Here is a 26,300-nt window from a genome sequence, read left to right on the forward strand (position 1 = left end):
CTAATCATCATCTAATGCTATTGTTAAATTTTTAATTATATAAAATTTATAATAATATTCACCTTTTTTTCTTAAAATTCTAATCTAAAGAAATTTATTTTTAAGTTTCAAAACATTTGGTTATTTTTGTAATTTTAACATTAACTTATAAACTATATTTATACTAAATATTTTTCCCAAAAAAGGTGTTCTTTTATTTCTCTATATGTATGTCCTCTCTTTTCTTTTGTTAATTTGAACAAATTAATTTTAATGTTTATTTTTCTTTTCCTTATTTTTTCCTAATTAACAAAAATATTTAATTTCTTTTTTTAATTTCTATAATTAAAAATAACTTAATTATTTATTTGCATATTTTATTTATTAGTTTTTAAGTAAGACAATCGAAAAAGTGAACAGAAAACAAGAAAAAATAGTAAGTTTTATATATTTAAAATTTGATTACATTAAACTGCAATATGTTTGGTTTTATATTAATATATATAGTTTTTCGAAATTGTTAAAAAAATTCTAGTAAAAGAAATCGTTTATAAAAATTGTTTAAAATATTTGATAAAATTTTTGTGTAATCGCCTTATATTGTTGAAAACAAATTGAGTTTTAAATCAAAAGTTAAGCAAAAAATAAATGCAAAAACACTATATATGAATTATGTATGAACAAAAAAAAAAAAAAAAAAAAAACAAAAACAAAATCCTTTTTTTTAATAATTTTTACAATTATAGTTATATTTTGTAATCAAAACTAAAAGTATATAATTTATACAATAAATATATATATTTATAAAAAATATAAACAATGGTTTTAATTAAAAATGTAATCGAGTTTATATTAAAGTAATTCAAATAATTCTAGCTCAAATCCCGATCAATTCTAATTCCACTTTAATTATAGTTCCGTTCTACTTCAACTCTAATTCCGTTCTATTTCAATTTTTGTAAAATCCAAGATAAATTCGATATTAAATCTAATTCCGTTCTACTACTATATAGAAAGGTTCTTAATAAAAACAAAGTTATATTTGGTCAATCTTCGCAAGAGCTAAGCGACTGCTCTTTAATAGTAAAGCGAAGTGTGTTCTTTATTAAAAAATCGAATCAAAACCGATTATATACTATATAATTGCTTACATTGCATTATTTCCTAAAGTGGATAGTGTAACAGTTGGACAGAACATTGAAAGCAAGAATTACATACAAACAAAGCAACGATCATTACAACACAATAAGTATTCACTGTTTTATTGATTCTGTAACATGCTATTATTTTTAATTACCCTTTCAATATTCTGTCGGTATTAGTGATACATGGTTTATGCTACATCTGATCTCTTTTAATAAAAAGTTCAGTTCGATATGAAGTTCTAGTTCAGTTCCAAATCAGTTATAATTCGTTTCTAGATCAAATCAAGTTATATTCTAGTTCAGTTCTAGTTCAGTTCTAGTTCAGTTCTAGTTCAGTTCTAGTTCAGTTCTAATTCAGTTCTAATTCAGTTCTAGTTCAGTTCTAGTTCAGTTCTAGTTCAGTTCTAGTTCAGTTCTAGTTCAGCTCTAGTTCAGTTCTAGTTCTAGTTCAGTTCTAGTTCAGTTCTAGTTCAGTTCTAGTTCAGTTCTAGTTCAGTTCTAGTTCAGTTCTAGTTCAGTTCTAGTTCAGTTCTAGTTCAGTTCTAGTTCAGTTCTAGTTCAGTTCTAGTTCAGTTCTAGTTCAGTTCTAGTTCAGTTCTAGTTTAGTTCTAGTTCAGTTCTAGTTCAGTTCTAGTTCAGTTCTAATTCAGTTCTAGTTCAGTTCTAGTTCAGTTCTAGTTCAGTTCTAGTTCAGTTCTAGTTCAGTTCTAGTTCAGGTTTAGCATATGGTCTAGTCTATAGTTGATTCTATAATCTAGTTTATACTCTAGTCCATAGTCTAATCTAGTCTAATCTATAGTCTAGTCTATAGTCTATTCTTTAGTCTAGTCAATAGTCTAGTCTATAGTCTAGTCTATAGTCTAGTCTATAGTCTAGTCTATAGTCTAGTCTATAGTCTAGTCTATAGTCTAGTCTATAGTCTAGTCTATCTAGTCTATAGTCTAGTCTATAGTCTAGTCTATAGTCTAGTCTATAGTCTAGTCTATAGTCTAGTCTATAGTCTAGTCTATAGTCTAGTCTATAGTCTAGTCTATAGTTAGTCTATAGTCTAGTCTATAGTCTAGTCTATAGTCTAGTCTATAGTCTAGTCTATAGTCTAGTCTATAGTCTAGTCTATAGTCTAGTCTATAGTCTAGTCTATAGTCTAGTCTATATAGTCTATAGTCTAGTCTATAGTCTAGTCTATAGTCTAGTCTATAGTCTAGTCTATAGTCTAGTCTATAGTCTAGTCTATAGTCTAGTCTATAGTCTAGTCTATAGTCTAGTCTATAGTCTAGTCTATAGTCTAGTCTATAGTCTCTATAGTCTAGTCTATAGTCTAGTCTATAGTCTAGTCTATAGTCTAGTCTATAGTCTAGTCTATAGTCTAGTCTATAGTCTAGTCTATAGTCTAGTCTAGTCTATAGTCTAGTCTATAATCTAGTCTATAGTCTAGTCTATAGTCTAGTCTATAGTCTAGTCTATAGTCTAGTCTATAGTCTAGTCTATAGTCTAGTCTATAGTCTAGTCTATAGTCTAGTCTATAGTCTAGTCTATAGTCTAGTCTATAGTCTAGTCTATAGTCTAGTCTATAGTCTAGTCTATAGTCTAGTCTATAGTCTAGTCTATAGTCTAGTCTATAGTCTAGTCTAGTCTATAGTCTAGTCTATAGTCTAGTCTAGTCTATAGTCTAGTCTAGTCTATAGTCTAGTCTAGTCTATTCTATAGTCTAGGTCTATAGTCTAGTCTATAGTCTAGTCTAGTCTAGTCTATAGTCTAGTCTATAGTCTAGTCTATAGTCTAGTCTATAGTCTAGTCTAGTAGTCTATAGTCTAGTCTATAGTCTAGTCTATAGTCTAGTCTATAGTCTAGTCTATAGTCTAGTCTATAGTCTAGTCTATAGTCTAGTCTATAGTCTAGTCTATAGTCTAGTCTATAGTCTAGTCTATAGTCTAGTCTATAGTCTAGTCTATAGTCTAGTCTATAGTCTAGTCTATAGTCTAGGCCATAGTCTTGTCTATTGTAGAGTTTAGTCTATAGTATAGTCTATATTCAACTCTTTATTTGTTGTGAGAGATTTCAAGATTTTGTTGTGTATTTTCTCTTGCATTACCACTGTAACTTTTCAAAATAAAATCTACTCTTTCTGTTTTTTTACACTTTTGTCTTTTAAGTTAGAAAGAGATGATTGGATTTATCTCGTTTCTTATTGGTTGAATGTAAACAATGGAGTTGACTTCCTTTAATCTAATTGGTTGATTCAACCGTACAACATTTAACTATATTAGTTTTTTTTATAAAAAACTGTATTCAAACCACAAATAATTCACATGAACTTATGAAAAAAAAACAACTTTAACAATTTTCTTAAAAATATTTAAAAAAAAAAATTCCCACAAATTTCGCAATAGCAAAGATTTTGCAAGACGAATTTGTTAATATAAAAAAACAAGAGCAATGAACTTTTTATATAAAAAAAAAATTGCCATTAAGTTACACAAAAAAATAAGTTTTTGTTAAACTAATTTAAAGTTTCCTGGAACAATTGTTTTATTTGGTTTGATAAGTTTTCTTTTAGATGTAAACTAAATGAGGCAATTAAACATGACATGCGATTTAGTTTTTAGTTTAAGAAGAAAATTTATAAATAAATTTTGTAGACTTAAAACTATAAATCAATAAAGAAATTTTTAGGATTTCCTTAATTTGTTAAAAAAGAAAATAATTATATTTAATTATTTTTTTTAGAGAACTCGTTGATGCATTTTGCACTAACATTTAGTTTTTTTTTTTAGTAATAAATTTTGTTAATTTTTTTTTCTTAATTTACAACAATAGCTTGTAAAATAGTAAAAATCAAGATTTTTTCCCATCATATAGGATCTGGAGGTTTGTGTGGTAAATATTGTTGTTGTTTTATTTCTAAGGCATAAACCTAGTAATTTGCAGTTTTCGTGTCATGATCGGTTGTTGTTTGTTTTTTTTCTAGATTTTTTTGTGGCTACTGTTGTTTCTATTTTTTCACCTTAACAGAATTTGTTAAAAACCCTACAACTTAAACATTTTAGTAAATTAATTTTACTTAGTTGTCGTTGTATTTTTTCAATCATCTAATTTATTTACAGAACAATAGTTGAAATACTGTTGAAATCTAGATTTTCCATGGGAAACAATTTTTTTGAAATGACAATGCCAGTTTGCGAAAAAAAAAGAACAACTGTAAATAGTTTTCAACACTTTTGTATAAAATTACTTATTAAGGAAATATACAAAACAAACAAATCAGACATATTAAGATTGAAATTCGCCCAACAAATCAGATATTTAAACTAAAGTTGGAATATTTATTGAAGTTTTTGCTTTAAAACTTAAAAATTTGTAAAATGCAGGCTAAAGAAACAAATTTCTAATACATACTTCAACTAAAACAAAAGACTTAAGACCAAAACTTTGCAATTCAAAACAAAGCAAACCAAGACAAAATAATTCTACGTATATATTTAATATTTTGAAAATGATCACCATTTTATACATGTTTGAACAATGTTCCTCCAAACTTTAATATTTATGTATATAAAATTTCGCAAAAAAAAACAACAGTTTCACAAAAGAATTTCAATTATTCGACAAAAAAACAAAAGACTTAAGACAAAAACTTTGTAACATATCTAAAATTTTTAAAAATTTTAAATCATTGGTGTATATATATAGTTCTGTTCTAGTTCAGTTCTAGTTCAGTTCTAGTTTAGTTCAAGTTCAGTTCTAGTTCTAGTTCAGTTCTAGTTCAGTTCTAGTTCTAGTTCAGTTCTAGTTCTGTTCTAGTTCTGTTCTAGTTCTGTTCTAGTTCTATTCTAGTTCTGTTCTGTTCTAGTTCTGTTCTAGTTCTGTTCTAGTTCTGTTCTAGTTCTGTTCTAGTTCTGTTCTAGTTCTGTTCTAGTTCTGTTCTAGTTCTGTTCTAGTTCAGTTCTAGTTCAGTTCTAGTTCAGTTCTAGTTCAGTTCTAGTTCAGTTCTAGTTCAGTTCTAGTTCAGTTCTAGTTCAGTTCTAGTTCAGTTCTAGTTCAGTTCTAGTTCAGTTCTAGTTCAGTTCTAGTTCAGTTCTAGTTCAGTTCTAGTTCAGTTCTAGTTCAGTTCTAGTTCAGTTCTAGTTCAGTTCTAGTTCAGTTCTAGTTCAGTTCTAGTTCAGTTCTAGTTCAGTTCTAGTTATTCTAGTTCAGTTCTAGTTCAGTTCTAGTTCAGTTCTAGTTCAGTTCTAGTTCAGTTCTAGTTCTGTTCTAGTTCTGTTCTAGTTCTGTTCTAGTTCATTTCTAGTTCAGTTCTAGTTCAGTTCTAGTTCAGTTCTAGTTCAGTTCTAGTTCAGTTCTAGTTCAGTTCTAGTTCAGTTCTAGTTCAGTTCTACTTCAGTTCAGTTCTAGTTCAGTTCTAGTTCAGTTCTAGTTCAGTTCTAGTTCAGTTCTAGTTCAGTTCTAGTTCAGTTCTAGTTCAGTTCTAGTTCAGTTCTAGTTCAGTTCTAGTTCAGTTCTAGTTCAGTTCTAGTTCAGTTCTAGTTCAGTTCTAGTTCAGTTCTAGTTCAGTTCTAGTTCAGTTCTAGTTCAGTTCTAGTTCAGTTCTAGTTCAGTTCTAGTTCAGTTCTAGTTCAGTTCTAGTTCAGTTCTAGTTCAGTTCTAGTTCAGTTCTAGTTCAGTTCTAGTTCAGTTCTAGTTCAGTTCTAGTTCAGTTCTAGTTCAGTTCGTAGTTCAGTTCTAGTTCAGTTCAGTTCTAGTTCAGTTCTAGTTCAGTTCTAGTTCAGTTCTAGTTCAGTTCTAGTTCAGTTCTAGTTCAGTTCTAGTTCAGTTCTAGTTCAGTTCTAGTTCAGTTCTAGTTCAGTTCTAGTTCAGTTCTAGTTCAGTTCTAGTTCAGTTCTAGTTCAGTTCTAGTTCAGTTCTAGTTCAGTTCTAGTTCAGTTCTAGTTCAGTTCTAGTTCAGTTCTAGTTCAGTTCTAGTTCAGTTCTAGTCAGTTCTAGTTCAGTTCCTAGTTCAGTTCTAGTTCAGTTCTAGTTCAGTTCTAGTTCAGTTCTAGTTCAGTTCTAGTTCAGTTCTAGTTCAGTTCTAGTTCAGTTCTAGTTCAGTTCTAGTTCAGTTCTAGTTCAGTTCTAGTTCAGTTCTAGTTCAGTTCTAGTTCAGTTCTAGTTCAGTTCTAGTTCAGTTCTAGTTCAGTTCTAGTTCAGTTCTAGTTCAGTTCTAGTTCAGTTCTAGTTCAGTTCTAGTTCAGTTCTAGTCAGTTCTAGTTCAGTTCTAGTTCAGTTCTAGTTCTAGTTCAGTTCTAGTTCAGTTTTCTAGTTCAGTTCTAGTTCAGTTCTAGTTCAGTTCTAGTTCAGTTCTAGTTCAGTTCTAGTTCAGTTCTAGTTCAGTTCTAGTTCAGTTCTAATTCAGTTCTAGTTCAGTTCTAGTTCAGTTCTAGTTCAGTTCTAGTTCAGTTCTAGTTCAGTTCTAGTTCAGTTCTAGTTCAGTTCTAGTTCAGTTCTAGTTCAGTTCTAGTTCAGTTCTAGTTCAGTTCTAGTTCAGTTCTAGTTCAGTTCTAGTTCAGTTCTAGTTCAGTTCTAGTTCAGTTCTAGTTCAGTTCTAGTTCAGTTTCTAGTTCAGTTCTAGTTCAGTTCTAGTTCAGTTCTAGTTCAGTTCTAGTTCAGTTCTAGTTCAGTTCTAGTTCAGTTCTAGTTCTAGTTCAGTTCTAGTTCGTTCTAGTTCAGTTCTAGTTCAGTTCTAGTTCAGTTCTAGTTCAGTTCTAGTTCAGTTCTAGTTCAGTTCTAGTTCAGTTCTAGTTCAGTTCTAGTTCAGTTCTAGTTCAGTTCTAGTTCAGTTCTAGTTCAGTTCTAGTTCAGTTCTAGTTCAGTTCTAGTTCGGTTCTAGTTCAGTTCTAGTTCAAATTTAGCTCTATGTCTATGATCTGATCTTTCATTCTATGCTCTAATCTATCGTTTAGTCTATAGGCTAGTTTATGATCTAGTCCATCTTTTAATCTTAGATCTAGTCTATAGAATAGTCTATAGTTTATTCTATGGTGTAGTATTTAAACAGTGGTATAGTCTATCATGTAGTCTAATGTATAGATTATAGTCTAGACATGGTCTATAGTCCAGCATATGGTCTAGTCTATAGTATAGTTTAGTATAGTCTATAGTCTAGTCGTTGCTCTAGTCTATGATCTAATCTATTTTCTATTCCATCGTCTAGTTTATCCTGTATTCTACGGTCTTAGAATATAGTCTAGACTATGGTTAAGTCTATGGTCTAGTCTAATTCATCATTCATCTTTTACATCAACTTTAGTTACAACTGATCAATGTTGTGGTTCGCGTTTTGAGAATTAATCAATCACAAGGTTTATAAGAGAGCTTCTAGAACAACGGATCATCTGTTCCGTTATGAGCACAGCAACGATCCATAGAAAAGTGAACAGAGGCACACCACAAGGAGGTGTTCTCTCTCCACTGTCGCCATAAAATGTTTACTCAAAACACTGGATTCCATGAGATATAAAAATGTTGCCTATGCAGATGATGTTGCGGTAGCAGTATCAGGAATCCGCTTGAATATGCACTCAGAATACTAAGTCGATGGAATAACAATAGTGGTTTGGGTGTAAATCTGAGCAAAACCGAACTTATACCTTTTACCAGGAAGTATAAGATTGACTCTTTTACACTGCCTCGTCTGAACGGAGTTGAACTCCCACATTCGGACTGTGCTAAATATCTAGGGGTTATTCTTGACAGTAAATTATCATGGAAACTCGACATCATAGCTAGATCGACAAAGGCCATAACGGCAATGAACATTTGCAAAAAAGCTATAGGAGCAAAATGGGGGATAAAACCCAAATCAGTGAAATGGATTTTTGAAGCGGTTATCAAGCCAATTCTGTTCTATGGAACTACCTTTTGGTGGAAAGCACTAACTGACTGAAAGACTGATAACTGAATCGCTAGGATCAGCTACGACGATATCCCTTTTCGTGCTGCTTAACTGGATCCCGACAGACTTGTTGGCCACTAAAATAGCACTCACGACGGTATTCAGACTGAATGAAATAATCGCATGGTAGTACAGACCATATGGACATGCTAGCATTACCGATAGGATAGGAAATTTACCGGTAAATATTGATTACTGCGTCCCCTAGTCCTTCCTCCAGAGAAGCTTCAGTTTCAACATCTCGGAAAATCTCGGAAAGCCTATCCGTGTACACAGATGGCTCAAAACTACGAGAACGAATAGGGGGCGGTATTTTCATTCCAGAATTTGGAATCAGGATTACTTTTAGAATCGGTAATGATTGTAATCCAATCCAGGCCGAAATATCGTCCATAAAAAGAACGGCAAATAGGCTCTGGTATCAGAGATATCCTTATCTTTACCGACAGTCAAGCTGCAATTAAGTCCCTGACATGTGTATACTCTACATCACGAATAGTCCAGGAATGCCGGACATCCTTAAATAGGATGGCGAGACATTCAAACATCGTACTCGTATGGGTACATGGATACGGAGACTCTACAGGCAATTGTATCGCTGACGAGCTCGCGAAGGCGGGCTAGCAGTTGCCTGACTCGGACATAGAACATTTCTGTGGTACTCCGATAGGTGTATGCAAAAGACTTATAGATAACATCCCAGTAAAAACTTTCATTACCATGTAAGGGGTTAAAATGCTAAAATTTACTTACACAATAGCATTTTAAGTCATTATTTTAACACGGTGATGTCATTGGAGGCAAGTACTTACCACAAATGATTACAAGTAATTAGAAAAAGTAGTCATTGTAAATCGCATGAAAAAACGTATACATAGAAGCTGTATATATCTTTACTGGCAAGAATTAGAAAGTATTTATATAATACATTATTAGTAAGACCTTATTAGACCACTTCTATGTAATCCAGGCGATATGTAGTAGTTATTGAACAGTATGTTATTAGGTAAGTAATTACAATTGAAAGCTATTACCCAGTTTTTGCTGGGATGTTTTATGAACTCTCTTGATTAACAATAAATCTCAATCCAGTTAGATTAAGGAGAATTTTTAAATCTTTAGTTAATCGATCGTGAAAGTATATAAGCAGAAAACTTCATACCCGGTCTTAATCTTAATGACGATCAGTTTTGTGATTTCAACTATTGATTTTGTATACTAAGTATTGGATTGATTTCTCACTAAAATTACAGAACTTTTGACGATCAATCATGTATTTATTTTAAAATTAAGATTTTATCTTACTTCATCTTTGTTGGAATGTTTATGATGTAGATAATATGTATATGAGCCTCTAAATACTTATAGATACCGAAATCCGTTCATCTATCGGTCTGTTAAAACCCAGATATCTTATGGTTACAAATCCTGAATAATACATAATTACACAATTGAAATATTAACCCTACTTTATAAAAAAATGTGAGAAAATCTTGAACTGTTTCTTCTCTGAAAATTAAACCGCTTTTTAAAAATTATAACAACTTGTTAATACCAACTAGTAATTCACCACAAAAATTTCCCCTTTTCAGACACATAAGAAAACATTCCTTAATATTAACGATATTTTCTCAAGATCTGATAAGAAAATTACTATTATTTCGAGAAAGAAAAAAACTTGAACTTGCATGTTTCGGCTAAAGTAATATTTAAAATAAAATTTCCCATCATTTATTAACACAACTTTGCGTGTTGAAAGTAGCTGCGACTTCAGTAATAGTATTGGAATGTCTTTAAGACAACAGCAACCAAGCAACCAACCACCTTAAGATCATAAATAGAGTTTTAGTGGGAAAAATTTTGTGTTGACTTTACTTCTGCAACCTCAAAATTAGTAATTCTAATGAGTCGGATGCAAAGCTAGTAAGTAGCTGAAAGTAACCCTCTTTTCTTATAAGATTTATTAAGAAAAAAAAAAACAATCCCCTTTGGAATAACATTTTCCCTATTTAGTTTATAGAGTTGCCAGCAAAAGAGCAAAAATTGTACAAGTCATAAACTACAGATGTCTCTTTCAAACTTTAGTGTAAAACTTACTTTCCTTAAGCTGCTATCTCTTTCTCTCATTATATGTTCTTATGGTTAAAAGACAAAAAACATTAATTATAAGAAAAAATTCTTAACTTCTTAGTTTTACTTTAACAAATAACTTTTCACACGCTAAATTATGTTGAAAAAAAAAAAACAAGTGGTAGTTTTTTTTTACATTTTTATGACAAAAAAATCACAACTGCGTGGGAATTTTATGCAAAAACAACTTTAGAATTTAAGGTAAAATATAAGAAAATAGAAAACTTTACCTTCCACCACTTACTTTTAAAATTATGTTGTGTGTCTTGCTTTGGTTTTTCTTTTAATGTAAGAATATTAATAAGTTGTTGTTTCTTTTTTTTTTGGTCTTTCTAAATTTTCATGGGAAATGAATTTGGTTGGCAGGTAACTTAAGATTTGTATCGAAATTTAACTGGAGCATTTAATGTTTTCTAACATTTTTCTGTTTTAATTCAGGCGTTTTTGCGTTGACTGCAAGCAAATAAAACGAAAGACTTAGGAAGGAAACATTTTTTGTGGCAAGCAAATGGCTGCAGAATGTTTATTGCTTAAGTCTTTTGTATTTTTTCTAAGTAGAACTGAACTAGAACTGAACTAGAACTGAACTGAACTAGAACTGAACCAGAACTGTACTAGAACTGCACTAGAACTGAACTAGAACTAAACTAGAACTGAACTAGAACTGAACTAGAACTGAACTAGAACTGAACTAGAACTGAACTAGAACTGAACTAGAACTGAACTAGAACTGAACTAGAACTGAACTAGAACTAAACTAGAACTGAAATAGAACTGAACTAGAACTGAACTAGAACTCAACTAGAATTGAACTAGAACTGAACGAGAACTGAACTAGAACTGAACTAGAAATGAACTAGAACTGAACTAGAACTGAACTAGAACTGAACTAGAACTGAACTAGAACTGAACTAGAACTGAACTAGAACTGAACTAGAACTGAGCTAGAACTGAACTAGAACTGAACTAGAACTGAACTAGAACTGAACTAGAACTGAACTAGAACTAAACTACAACTGAACTAGAACTGAACTAGAACTGAACTAGAACTGAACTAGAACTGAACTAGAACTGTACTAGAACTAAACAAGAACTGAACTAGAACTGAACTAGAACTTATATAGCAGTGAACTAGAACTGATTTAGAACTAAGCTAGAACTGAACCAGAACTGAATTACAAATGAACTAGAACTTAATTAGAACTAAACTAAAACTGAACAAGATCTAAATTAGAACTGAACTAGAACTGAACTAGAACTGAACTAAAACTGAACTAGAACTGAACTACAACTGAACTAGAACTGAACTAGAACTGAACTGGAACTGAACTAGAACTGAACTAGAACTGAACTAGAACTGAACTAGAACTGAACTAGAACTGAACTAGAACTGAACTAGAACTGAACTAGAACTGAACTAGAACTGAACTAGAACTGAACTAGAACTGAACTAGAACTTAACTAGAACTGAACTAGAACAGAATTAGAACTGAACTAGGACTGAACTAGAACTGAACTAGAATTGAACTAGAACTGAACTAGAACTGAACTAGAACTGAACTAGAACTGAACTAGAACTGAACTAGAACTGAACTAGAACTGAACTAGAACTGAACTAGAACTGAACTAGAACTGAACTAGAACTGAACTAGAACTAAACTAGAACTGAACTAGAATTGAAATAGAACTGAACTAGAACTGAACTAGAACTGAACTAGAACTGAACTAGAACTGAACTAGAACTGAACTAGATCTGAACTCGAACTGAACTTGAACTGAAATAGAACTGAAATAGATCTGAACTGGAACTGAACTAGAACTGAACTAGAACTAAACTAGAACTGAAGTAAAACTGAAGTAGAACTGAAGTAGAACGGAAGAAGAACTGAAGTAGAACTGAACTAGAACTGAACTAGAACTGAACTAGAACTAAACTAGAACTAAACTAGAACTGATCTAGAACTGAACTAGAACTGAACTAGAACTGAACTAGAACTGAACTAGAGCTGAACTAGAACTGAACTAGAACTGAACTAGAACTGAACTAGAACTGAACTAGAACCGAACTAGAACTTAACTAGAACTGAACCAGAACTGAACTAGAACCGAACTAGATCTAAACTAGTACTAAAAATAAATTAGAACTGAACTAGATCTGAACTGGATCTAAACTAGAACTAAACTAGATCTAAACTAGAACTAAACTAGAACTAAACTAGAACTGAACTAGAACTGAACTAGAACTGAACTAGAACTGAACTAGAACTGAACTAGAACTGAACTAGAACTGAACTAGAACTGAACTAGAACTGAACTAGAACTGAACTAGAACTGAACTAGAACTGAACTAGAACTGAACTAGAACTAGAACTGAACTAGAACTGAACTAGAACTGAACTAGAACTGAACTAGAACTGAACTAGAACTGAGCAGGAACTGAACTAGAACGGAACTAGAACTAAACTAGAACTGAACTAGAACTGAACTAGAACTGAACTAGAACTAAACTAGAACTGAACTAGAACTGAACTAGAACTAGAACTGAACTAGAACTGAACTAGAACTGAACTCGAACAGAACTTGAACTAAAATAGAACTGAAATAGAACTGAACTGGAACTGAACTAGAACTGAACTAGAACTGAACTAGAACTGAACTAGAACTGAACTAGAACTAGAACTGAACTAGAACTGAACTAGAACTGAACTAGAACTGAACTAGAACTGAACTAGAACTAAACTAGAACTGAACTAGAACTGAACTAGAACTAGAACTAGAACTGAACTAGAACTGAACTAGAACTGAACTCGAACAGAACTTGAACTAAAATAGAACTGAAATAGAACTGAAATAGAACTGAAATAGAACTGAACTAGAACTGAACTAGAACTGAACTCGAACAGAACTTGAACTAAAATAGAACTGAAATAGAACTGAACTGGAACTGAACTAGAAACTGAACTAGAACTGAATTAGAACTGAACTAGAACTGAACTAGAACTGAACTAGAAGTGAACTAGAACTGAACTAGAACTGAACTAGAACTGAACTAGAACTGAACTAGAACTGAACTAGAACTGAACTAGAACTAAACTAGAACTGAACTAGAACTGAAGTAGAACTGAAGTAAAACTGAACTAGAACTGAACGAAGTAGAACTGAAGAAACTGAACTAGAACTGAACTAGAACTGAACTAAAACTGAACTACAACTGAACTAGAACTGAACTAGAACTGAACTAGAACTGAACTAGAACTGAACTAGAACTGAACTAGAACTGAACTAGAACTGAACTAGAACTGAACTAGAACTGAACTAGAACTGAACTAGAACTGAACTAGAACTGAACTAGAACTGAACTAGAACTGAACTAGAACTGAACTAGAACTGAACTAAACTGAACTAGAACTGAACTAGAACTGAACTAGAACTGAACTAGAACTGAACTAGAACTGAACTAGAACTGAACTAGAACTGAACTAGAACTGAACTAGAACTGAACTGGAACTGAACTAGAACTTAACTAGAACTGAACTAGAACTGAACTAGAACAGAATTAGAACTGAACTAGGACTGAACTAGAACTGAACTAGAATTGAACTAGAACTGAACTAGAACTGAACTAGAACTGAACTAGAACTAGAACTGAACTAGAACTGAACTAGAACTGAACTAGAACTGAACTAGAACTGAACTAGAACTGAACTAGAACTGAACTAGAACTGAACTAGAACTGAACTAGAACTGAACTAGAATGAACTAGAACTGAACTAGAACTGAACTAGAACTGAACAAGAACTGAACTAGAACTGAACTCGAAAATTTTATTCAAATTGAAACTCCGTTAAAATGTTTTCTTTAAAAAATATTAAATTCTTTTTTTATTGTTTTTTTTTTTTTTTTATTACAGTATTATGTACTTAATTTTTACAATATTTTGTGTGTTTTAAGGAGTCTGTGTGTGTATGTGGTTTGTTTGTGTATTGGATTTGTTTTGTTTTTAGGGTGGAATATTTGTTTTTGATCTTATATACTTAAATATTAAATAGAATACATTATGTTAAAAACAAATTATACACTAATTTTTGTCTTTTATTTTGTTAATTGTAAATTATAACTTAATTAGAAATCTGTTTGTTTTGCTAATAAAAAAGAGAGAGTTGGTTGCAATAACTTATTATTAATAAAATATAATTTCTATAAAAACAGTATATGCAACATATAAAGTTTTATTTTTTTATATTCTTGCCGGTTTTTGCTTAATAATTTTAGGTTTTTTTTTTATTTTATAGTTTACATTAATTTTTAATATAAATTATTAAACCTAAAGAAGTGTATAAAAAAACTACTACTTAGTAGTTATTAATATATTTAATATATTTATTTTGTTTTATTTAAATATAAAATAAAATAGCAAGATTTTTGTATATAAAGAGTGTTACGAAATGTGAGTAGAGAGTTAAAAAAAGCAAAATAATAAACATTTGAAATGTTATTTACAAGTTAATAGAATTTAAAAAAAGTATACGTTTTTGCTTTAAAATAATACTAAAAAAATATATGTATATATTTTTACTTTAAAATTTAATGGAAATGACAAGATCTTTTTTATAAATTTTCTTTAAAGTTAAAAAAATCCCAAATCTGGCTAATTAAAAGGAAATCATATTCATTTAAAAAAAATTATAATAATAAATATAAATATAAAAAAATTTTACTTTGATTTGTTTTTCTCTTTTGTTATCATCATTTGTTGTTGCTGTAAAGGTTACAAACTTAATTTTAAATACCAAACAAAAATTGTAGGCAGCACTCAGGATAATCCACCCGCATGAGTATTCCATTGCACTTCTGACATTGAGGGTAAAGTTTGTTGTTGCTGCTGCTGCTGCTGCTGTTGCTGTTGATGCATATGATTAGCATTGAGTCCGCCTTGCGAACCATCACTGGGTGATCCCACATTATTGTTATTGTTGTTACTCATACTCGTTAGATTATTGTTATTAAGTCTTGTTCGCATTACATCTTCAGCTTGAGTACAGTGTGGTCTAGGTCCCGGTTCGGGTGTATAGGTAAATGTTAGGCCGGTGGCATAGATAATGCCATCGTTGCGTACTAGCGATATAGGCACTTGTGTGGGTTGACGGACCTGGGAAAGAGATACAATGTTTTGGCTCATAAGTATAAATCCCGTATAAAAACGCAACTAAAACTAAAGAAAAACTAGAAGTAGATCTAAAGTTTGAAACGAGAACGGAACTAAAAATGGACTAGAACAGAACTAGAACAGAACTGGAACAGAACTAGAACAGAACTAGAGCAGAACTAGAACATAACTAGAACAGAACTAGAACAGAACTAGAACAGAACTAGAACAGAACTAGAACAGAACTAGAACAGAACTAGAACAGAACTAGAACAGAACTAGAACAGAACTAGAACAGAACTAGAACAGAACTAGAACAGAACTAGAACAGAACTAGAACAGAACTAGAACAGAACTAGAACAGAACTAGAACAGAACTAGAACAGAACTAAACAGAACTAGAACAGAACTAGAAACAGAACTAGAACAGAACTAGAACAGAACTAGAACAGAACTAGAACAGAACTAGAACAGAACTAGAACAGAACTAGAACAGAACTGGAACGGAACTAGAACAGAACTAGAACAGAATTAGAACAGAACTAGAACAGAACTAGAACAGAACTAGAACAGAACTAGAACAGAACAAGAACAGAACTAGAACAGAACTAGAACAGAACTAGAACAGAACTAGAACAGAAATAGAACAGACCTACAAACAGAACTAGAACAGAACTAGAACAGACCTACAACAGAACTAGAACAGAACTAGAACAGAACTAGAACAGAACTAGAAACAGAACTAGAACAGAACTAGAACAGAACAAGAACAGAACTAGAACAGAACTAGAACAGAACAAGAACAGAACTAGAACAGAACTAGAACAGAACTAGAACAGAACTAGAACAGAACTAGAACAGAACTAGAACAGAACTAGAACAGAACTAGAACAGAACTAGAACAGAACTAGAACAGAACTAGAACAGAACTAGAACAGAACTAGAACAGAAACTAGAACAGAACTAGAACAGAACTAGAACAGAACTAGAACAGAACTAGAACAGAACTTGAATAGAACTAGAACAGAACTAGAACAGAACTAGAACAGAACTAGAACAGAACTAGAACAGAACTAGAACAGAACTAGAATAGAACTAGGACAGATTTAGAACAGAACTAGAACAGAACTAGAATAGAACTAGGACAGATTTAGAACAGAACTAGAACAGAACTAGAACAGAACTAGAACAGAACTAGAACAGAACTAGAACAGAACTAGAACAGAACTAGAACAGAACTAGAACAGAACTAGAACAGAACTAGAACAGAACTAGAACAGAACTAGAACAGAACTAGAACTGAACTAGAAAAGAGAAGTCTTGGAAAGCCTAACAATGTTTTTGGTTCGTTTGAATAACTATAATGCCGTTGGTTTAACTCAACCTTATCAGAAGGTTTTGAAAGAAAGAAATCATTATTTTTTACTATATCCTGTAACGAAAATTAAATTAAAGATCTTCCTTGTACTTACCCACAACCATTCACCTCTAAATTGTGATATCTCGGGTACAACACACAGCAGCGTTTCGGTGCAACGATACATGGTTTCGGCTTCCACATCACCGAACCACACCTGTAAATGGGGTGTAAAATTATCGCCACTTAATTCTAACATGGCAACATCGCCACCGCCATTGAGATTCAAAGAATTAACTATGGGTACGGGTGTAACGGGGGAACTAAAAATAAAAATCAAACAAAAATAAAATTATTAAACATTCTGCAAAAGATATTGTTTTTAAGGATATTGTTTTTTTTTTTACTTAATTCTAAAGTTAAAGTAACAAACGAATACTTACGATACTGGTCCCATGCCTTCATAAAACTGATATTCCGCCTTATCCGTTGATATAATCGTCCAACAGGCTCCATCATTAATCATCTCCTTATTTGGTTCCTTCGGACACGGCGTTGCTTGAAACTGTATGATTTTCTCTTGTGACAAACACAAATACATGCGATCAGTGTCCTTCATATAGAACGCACACTTATGCAGTTGTGAAACAGGATCATCAGCCTCTAACAAAGCCATTTGTTTGTCTACTTTGCGTATAATCAAACGTGGTAAAGCCATACCCGAAACCGAACACACCAGTTTCACCGTGGCCCCATAATGTATATAACCATCACGTACTTGAAACTCTTTCCGATTCTGATTCATTATCATCGAGCAGGTGTATGGTAAAGGCTCCCCACTGCGTCGAGGAGGCATGGAAATGACCATTCTCAACGTGCAGGTAACGGGTAGAGACAGTTTGTGAACGTAAACGATTGAAGAGTGCAACATTTGTGCCACTGGCTATACAGAGATCGGCATTTTTAAGCGACTGTTTCTTTTTTGAGGGTTTCGAGATGACTTTAATGCGTTTGGAATTGAATACCCCAATATCATGACCATTGCCATAGAACATTTTAACGGACAGCATGAAATGTTTACGTTTATCGGAATCGGATATGAAGAGTGTTTTGGCTGCACAATATTGTTTGCCATTTAGATCGAGCTGTTGCATGTCCTGATCAGCACTTCCAATGCCTATAAAGGCACATAGTTGGGCACCCTGTTCGCCTTCACCTTCTGCAGCATTTCTTCATAACGACGACGCCCAACCACTGCCAAAGAGATAAATGCACGGAGGAGGGCAGAAGAAACGTTTCTCATTACCGTAGGATTTTTGGGCGACCTGGAAAGAGAACAGAATAGTCAAACAAAAATACTAATACGAGCTAAAGTAGAACTAGAACTGAACTAGAATTGAACTAGAACTGAACTAGAACTAAACTAGAACTGAACTAGAACTGAACTAGAACTGAACTAGAACTGAACTAGAACTGAACTGGAACTGAACTAGAACTGAACTACAACTGAACTACAACTGAACTAGAACTGAACTAGAACTGAACTAGAACTGAACTAGAACTGAACTAGAACTGAACTAGAAACTGAACTAGAACTGAACTAGAACTGAACTAGAACTGAACTAGAACTGAACTGAACTAGACAACTGAACTAGAACTGAACTAGAACTGAAAATGAAAACTGAACTAGAACTGAACTAGAACTGAACTCTAGACTGAACTAACTGAAACTGAACTAGAACTGAACTAGAACTGAAACTAGAACTGAACTAGAACTGAACTAGAAACTGAAGACTAGAACTGAACTAGGAACTGAACTAGAACTGAACTAGGAACTGAACTAGAACTGAAACTAGAACTGAACTAGAACTGAACTAGAACTGAACTAGACTGAACTAGAACTGAACTAGAACTGAACTAGAACTGAACTAGAACTGAACTAGAATGAACTAGAACTGAACTAGAACTGAACTAGAACTGAACTAGAACTGAACTAGAATGAACTAGAACTGAACTAGAACTGAACTAGAACTGAACTAGAACTGAATTAGAACTGAACTAGAACTGAACTAGAACAGAACTAGAACAGAACTAGAACAAAACTAGAACAGAACTAGAACAGAACTAGAAAGAACTAGAACAGAACTAGAACAGAACTAGAACAGAACTAGAACAGAACTAGAACAGAACTAGAACTAGAACAGAACTAGAACAGAACTAGAACAGAACTAGAACAGAACTAGAACAGAACTAGAACAGAACTAGAACAGAACTAGAACAGAACTAGAACAGAACTAGAACAGAACTAGAACATGAACTAGAACAGAACTAGAACAGAACTAGAACAGAACTAGAACAGAACTAGAACAGAACTAGAACAGAACTAGAACAGAACTAGAACAGAACTAGAACAGAACTAGAACATGAACTAGAACTGAACTAGAACTGAACTAGAACTGAACTAGAACTGAACTAGAACTGAACTAGAACTGAACTAGAACTGAACTAGAACTGAACTAGAACTGAACTAGAACTGAACTAGAACTGAACTAGAACTGAACTAGAACTGAACTAGAACTGAACTAGAACTGAACTAGAACTGAACTAGAACTGAACTAGAACTGAACTAGAACTGAACTAAACTGAACTAGACTGAACTAGAACTGAACTAGAACTGAACTGGAACTGCACAAGAATTTAAACATTCATCATTAATTTTTCTAAAATATATTTCTTAAATCTCACAATTATTAAAGTCCACTTTTGTTCTACTTTATTTTTTGTGGTCTTTTCGTAAATAAATTATCGCCCCAAAATAACACCTTTACAAGCTCTACAACCAAAAACTCTCACGATGTGCTTTGAAGTGTAACAAGCGTAAGGTAAAACCCTCAAAGACCCAACAGCGGCAGCAAGAGAAAAATGCATAGAACAACAAGTAAGCAAGCACCTGATTAAAAACCTTTTAAGCATGCGCTGTATTTAACCACCAAAGTTGTTAAAACATTTTTCTATGGAAATGTACGATTCGCTTAAATAATAAATGAAGAAAAAAATATAAATCAAATCATCAAACATCTTAACCACAGAAATTTTATTCAGTTTTTCTAATTCAATTTGTCTATTTCTCAAAATTAACGACAAAATCTAGAAAAAAAATCAACAACCAGCAATAATTGCAATAATAAATTAAAAGCGTAAAAACAAACAAAAAAAAATCAACCATCAAAATTATGATTAGGAATTTAATTGTATTACAACTTTAATTAAATTTAAAAAGCACTTGTGCTGACGAGTATTACGACGACGACGATAGTGGTGATGATGATAATTTGTTTAATGCAAAAGTTATTCAGGTGTGAAGGATGTGAGTGAGAGCAAAAAAAAAATCAAACAAAACTTTAATAAAATAATAAAAAAGCAATGGTGACGTAGGCAATGTTAAGTTTGAATTTTTCAACTTTTGACCACAATGTCGAACTTTTATGGGATTTGATTTTTTTTTACTATTTTTCTTCTTAGTTTTAATTCTTTTCGCAGTTTGCATAATTAAGATAGTTTGTGTTTAGGGTTGCTTTAACCAAAAATATGCGGCAACTATTCTTTTTAGCAAAAACCAAAAGAATTTGAATAATTGACAAAACAATTTCGAAACTATAACATAATTTACATTTTAATGATTAAGTGGGGACAGAGAAGAGAACTGACAACTAAAGTAAAAATATGTTTTTATGCGGTTTAAGTTATCTTAAAGGTAAAATTATTTTGAAGCAGTGAATTATTTCTGTGAAGGAAATCTGTTTTGTTTTCAATTCAAATAAAAACATGATTATAACAGTTCGAATTTAGTTCTAGATCCGTCCTAGTTCAGTTCTGGTTCAGTTCTAGTTCAGTTCTAGTTCAGTTCTAGTTCAGTTCTAGTTCAGTTCTAGTTCAGTTCTAATTCAGTTCTAGTTCAGTTCTAGTTCAGTTCTAGTTCAGTTCTAGTTCAGTTTTAGTTCAGTTCTAGTTCAGTTCTAGTTCAGTTCTAGTTCAGTTCTAGTTCAGTTCTAGTTCAGTTCTAGTTCTAGTTCAGTTCTAGTTCAGTTCTAGTTCAGTTCTAGTTCAGTTCTAGTTCAGTTCTAGTTCAGTTCTAGTTCAGTTCTAGTTCAGTTTCTAGTTCAGTTCTAGTTCAGTTCTAGTTCAGTTCTAGTTCAGTTCTAGTTCAGTTCTAGTTCAGTTCTAGTTCAGTTCTAGTTCAGTTCTAGTTCAGTCTAGTTCAGTTCTAGTCAGTTCTAGTTCAGTTTCTAGTTCAGTTCTAGTTCAGTTCTAGTTCAGTTCTAGTTCAGTTCTAGTTCAGTTCTAGTTCAGTTCTAGTTCAGTTCTAGTTCAGTTCTAGTTCAGTTCTAGTTTCAGTTCTAGTTCAGTTTAGTTCAGTTCTAGTTCAGTTCTAGTTCCGTTCTAGTTCAGTTCTAGTTCAGTTCTAGTTTCAGTGCTAGTTCAGTTCTAGTTTCAGTTCTAGTTCAGTTCTAGTTCAGTTCTAGTTCAGTTCTAGTTCAGTTCTAGTTCAGTTCTAGTTCAGTTCTAGTTCAGTTCTAGTTCAGTTCTAGTTCAGTTCTAGTTCAGTTCTAGTTTCGTTCTAGTTCAGTTCTAGTTCAGTTCTAGTCAGTTCTAGTTCAGTTTCTAGTTCAGTTCTAGTTCAGTTCTAGTTCAGTTCTAGTTCAGTTCTAGTTCAGTTCTAGTTCAGTTCTAGTCTAGTTCAGTTCTAGTTCAGTTCTAGTTCAGTTCTAGTTCAGTTCTAGTTCAGTTCTAGTTCAGTTCTAGTTCAGTTCTAGTTCAGTTCTAGTATTTCAGTTCTAGTTCAGTTCTAGTTCAGTTCTAGTTCAGTTCTAGTTCAGTTCTAGTTCAGTTCTAGTTCAGTTCTAGTTCAGTTCTAGTTCAGTTCTAGTTCAGTTCTAGTTCAGTTCTAGTTCAGTTCTAGTTCAGTTCTAGTTCAGTTCTAGTTCAGTTCTTCAGTTCTAGTTTCAGTTCTAGTTCAGTTCTAGTTCAGTTCTAGTTCAGTTCTAGTTCAGTTCTAGTTCAGTCTAGTTCAGTTCTAGTTCAGTTCTAGTTCAGTTCTAGTTCAGTTCTATCTAGTTCAGTTCTAGTTCAGTTCTAGTTCAGTTCTAGTTCAGTTCTAGTTCAGTTCTAGTTCAGTGTCTAGTTCAGTTCTAGTTCCAGTTCTAGTTCAGTTCTAGTTCAGTTCTTAGTTTCACGTTCTAGTTCAGTTTCTAGTTCAGTTCTAGTTCAGTTCTAGTTCAGTTCTAGTTCAGTTCTCAGGTTCTAGTTCAGTCTAGTTCAGTTCTATTCAGTTCTAGTTCAGTCTAGTTCAGTTCTAGTTCATTCTAGTTCAGTTCTAGTCGTTCTTCGTTTCTAGTTCAGTTCTTAGTTCAGTTCTAGTCAGTTTAGTCAGAGTTCTTAGTTTCTAGTTCAGTTCCGTTCAGTTTTCTAGTTCAGTTCTATTTCAGTTCTAGTCAGTTCTAGTTCAGTTCTAGTTCAGTTTCTAGTTCAGTTCTAGTCAGTTCTAGTTTCAGTTCTAGTTCAGCATTCTATTCAGTTCTTGTTCAGTTCTAGTTCAGTTGCTATCTGTTCAGTTTCTAGTTCAGTTCTAGTTCAGTTCTAGTTCAGTTCTAGTTCAGTTCTAGTTCAGTTCTAGTTCAGTTTCTAGTTCAGTTCTAGTTCAGTTCTAGTTCAGTTCTAGTTCAGTTCTAGTTCAGTTCTAGTTCAGTTCTAGTTCAGTTCTAGTTCAGTTCTAGTTCAGTTCTAGTTCTAGTTCAGTTCTAGTTCAGTTCTAGTTCAGTTATGGTACTAGTCTATTTTTAGTCCAGTTCTATTAGAGTTTTAAATTAGTTCTAGTTCATTTTTCGTTCTAAGTTAAAATAATGAAGATATACGACTCATTTTTCATGACGAAAAGATTTTTCAAATAATTTTCTATATTTAATTGCTAAGGAATTTGAGTTTCCCCGTATGATCCAACTTATTTTGAAAGCAAAAACGAAATGCTTAATAATACCAAACTATTATGCTTTTCATATTTTAAGGAGCTAAATTCCTTTTCCAAAATAAAAGGATTTTAAAATATTAAAATAGCTAGATTAGGTTCCACAAGCAGTTATCGCGCAATATATACCACAGTGCAACTTGGATCCATAAGGTTGCTTTGTAGTGAAAATAGAAAATCGAAACAAATATTTCTCAAATAGGAAAATAATAAAAAATAGTTACATGGGTAATAATGTCTCTAAAATCAGGATGCACTAAGGATTTCAACAATTTCTTGATTTTCCCAACAAATTCTGATTATTTTTCTACAAAAACCTCAAAAGCTTTATTTTTATCGAAAATCTTAAGAATCTTATTAAAAACTGTCATTTAACTCACCTTTGCATGCAATATAACAATAACCATATCGTTACGTTCCCGCATATAACGTTCCATAGCATCGCGGGTTAATTTTTTCTCCTCAATATGTGAACGAAATGAGGTGGCGGAGGAGAGAGAACTGACGGAGGTATTTAGACCGGTGGACATTATGGAACCACCACCACCGCCGCCACCAGGATTGCCGCCAGTAAGACCGCGTGGCAACAGGGCCAAATGAGGATGATGTTGCTGTTGTTGTTGATGTTGCTGCTGCTGCTGTTGATGTTGTTGGTGAGCCTGCTGTAGATGATTGGGCGGACTGGGAGGCATTAAACCACCATTGCCACCACCGCCACCAACATTATGATGTAGAGGCGGACTGGGTGGGGTTTGAGCATAAGCATTATTGGCCATACCAGGACCAGAACCTAAACCAAAATGAGGCATAGGGGCGAGTTGGCTGGTGTGGGTAAAGGAAGATGAGGTGGCAGGTGATGAAGAGTTGATACTGTTGTTGTTGTTGTGATTAGGTGAAGTTAAAGGATTATAATTATCACAGTTATTGTTGCTAGTGCTGCTACTGCTGCTATTGTTGTGGGCCGGAGAATGTTGAGTTGGCTGTAAATGATAGGCAGTTGTTGCTGTTGTTGTAACGCCACAATTTGGAATGTTGGAGTTTTCAAAAAGCATATAATTTTGTGTTAAATTTAAAGTAGAATCCTGAGGATCTGTTATAAATTGCGGTTGCTTAAAACACTGCATTTAGTTAAAAATTTAACATTTTATTTAAAATTATTAAAGTTTTCTGCGGAGAATTTATTAAATACATTTTATTTATGTATTAGAGGATATTTTTACAAAAATGTTTGTTGTTTTTACTTTAAAACTTTATAAAATTGGCATTTGTTGTTTTGTGTTTAGTTAATTGGCACTTTTGTTAATAATGTATAAACAATTTGCAAGCAATTTAAAATAATAAACAATAAAATTTTAGTTAATTTCTCTTCTGTTTTTATCCTTTTTATCTGCAATTTTCTCTAATTCCCGCTTTCGTTTTGTTGGTTGAATAAAAAAAAAATAACAAAAACACGGTAAATATATTAAAAACAAGAGGAAATTATAAAAATAATAACAACAACCATTCAACACATTCTCTGCTTTGCTTTTCTATTACAACAAAAACAAAAATTCACACACAAATGTCACTTTAGCAGCTGTCATTTCTCACGCGCCGCGTATGTTAAGTTTACTTTAGGTTTTATTTAAAACTTATTTTGTTGTAGTTTTTTCTTTTAATCCTTTTAGTTTTTAATCAAAAAAAAAAGTTATTAGTTTTATTTAGTGTTGTTTTAGTTATATTCTGTGAAAATTTAAAACACCGACTGAGCTGTTTTTCACAAAACAAACCTCTTTTATTCCGCTGTAGCTTTTTTTTTAGTTTATCTCTTTTATACACTGTTTCTACTTGTTTTACGTCGTTGTTGTTTTCTTCTTCTACATATGTCGTTCATTGAAGTTGTTGTTTTATTGCTGCTTGTTCTTGTTTTGTTTTCAGCAAAGTGTCATAACAACTCTGTTATAGATATTAGTACTAAGAAAATGCAACTCTGTTTAATAGTTCAAAAATACTAAAATCATGTAAATTATAAAAAAAAAACCGTTATAATTAAGAATTTCTTGTTATATAATTGACTGAAATAATGTAAATTTATTTAAAAAAATATAGCTATGCCCAGTGTGCTTCGCTACACTCATCGTAATGGAGTAAAATAAATATTATTGCACAGTTTCTGTCTCTTTGTTTATTAATTCTGCAAATACGCCTAAACGGCTGGACGGATTTTCATAAAAGTTGTAACATAGATAGGTGTCTTTATGGATGCAATGATAGGCTATATAATTTTTCTAAAGTTGGGCCAGAAGGGGATACAAATTGGCGGAAAAGGAAAAAACCAGGTAAAAATTTATGTTTTTGTTTTATTGTGGTAAATGAAAGGACCAATTTTCTTGATATTTGGAACTTAGCTGGATTAGTCGATAGACTATACAATTTTTCAAAAATTTTACCAGAAAGGCATAAAACAATATAATAAATTACAGATTTTACTCCTTTACTTCCTAAAAAGAACGAATTTCAAAAAAAGTACCAGACAACTGACCACTTATTTTTAAAATTAACGACGATAAGTTTAAAATTTATGTTTTGTGTATAATTATTAAAAAATTGCCTATTATTTTAAAACAATTCCCAATGACACTCTTTTTTTGGGCCTTAAAAATACAACCCTGCATTTAAGCTCACTTCCTTTTACATTTCCCTTTTAACGCCTCTCTAATTGTCAGTTTTATTTTAACTCATATACCAAGCGTAAGTTTTCTATAAAATTTTAGGCGGGCTAGTGTGAAAAAATTATAAAATTGTGTTTTAATTTATTAAAAAAAGTGTTTAAATAGTAATAATTACAGCAAATAATAAAGAAATAACAAATTGTTCGTTTTATATTTTAAAACGTAATAAAAAGAAGTAAAAAGTTTACTTCTAAGCGGGCGTGAGTGAAAATTTGTTTCAATTGGCTGTAAATTAATGAAAAAAGGTTTATTTCTTTAAATATAATAAAATTTGTGTTAAAAAAGAAAAAAAAAATAAGTGTTATTAAATAAATAAGCAAAAAAAAGTAAAATTAATAAAAGAAAAGTGTGTGAAAGCAAAAATAAAAAATAAGTATTAAACGAAATAGATGAAGTGTCTCAGCTGCCACAGGTAAGTCTTTTTTGTTGTATGACTTTTTTTAAGCTAAATCTTTTTCCAAAAATCGTGCTAATAACTGTTCAGCGATTTAATAAAGATGTTTTCCGAAATACAGAGACTTAAATACATATTTCTTTATAAAATGTTATTTCAAAATTGCTTCCTTGAATACAGCATTCTGGAACTTCTTTGAAATTTAATTTGTTTGTTTTCTGCTGCCAGTTCTGACTGTTGATCTCAATCAGCTGTTAGATATGTACGTTAGGCTGGAAGACAAACAGACATTGCCTTGCTATACACACAGTAAGCAAAACCTTAACTGCTTTTTGTTTACTTTTAAGCATAAGCATTGTATTGGTCATAAAAGTATTAGAAGTGCCAGTACTCCTGTAAGTGCTACTTCAGTACTAGTTTATAATTCAGTTCAGTGCTATATCAAATCAAGAACACTTCTCGTTGATTCCAATTCCAGTTCAGTTCTA

The 26,300-nt window shown here is 32.3% G+C and overlaps 1 protein-coding gene across 1 annotated transcript; it reads right to left on the minus strand.

Moving 5' to 3' along the window:
- Positions 1–14,577: 14,577 nt before the first annotated feature.
- LOC119607596 (suppressor of hairless protein) lies at positions 14,578–24,544 on the minus strand. Its single transcript, XM_037961578.1, is given in 6 exon segments — positions 14,578–15,331; positions 16,801–17,008; positions 17,129–17,472; positions 17,474–18,010; positions 23,088–24,116; positions 24,477–24,544. Coding segments are annotated over 5 exon segments (2,169 nt in total). The 5' UTR covers positions 23,832–24,116; positions 24,477–24,544; the 3' UTR covers positions 14,578–14,995.
- Between the last annotated feature and the right edge of the window lie 1,756 nt (positions 24,545–26,300).

This window comes from Lucilia sericata, unplaced genomic scaffold (assembly GCF_015586225.1).
Source record: "Lucilia sericata isolate MDLA Ls3-8-SP2 unplaced genomic scaffold, ASM1558622v1 Contig000714F_arrow, whole genome shotgun sequence".
Classification (NCBI taxonomy): Eukaryota; Metazoa; Arthropoda; class Insecta; order Diptera; family Calliphoridae; genus Lucilia; species Lucilia sericata.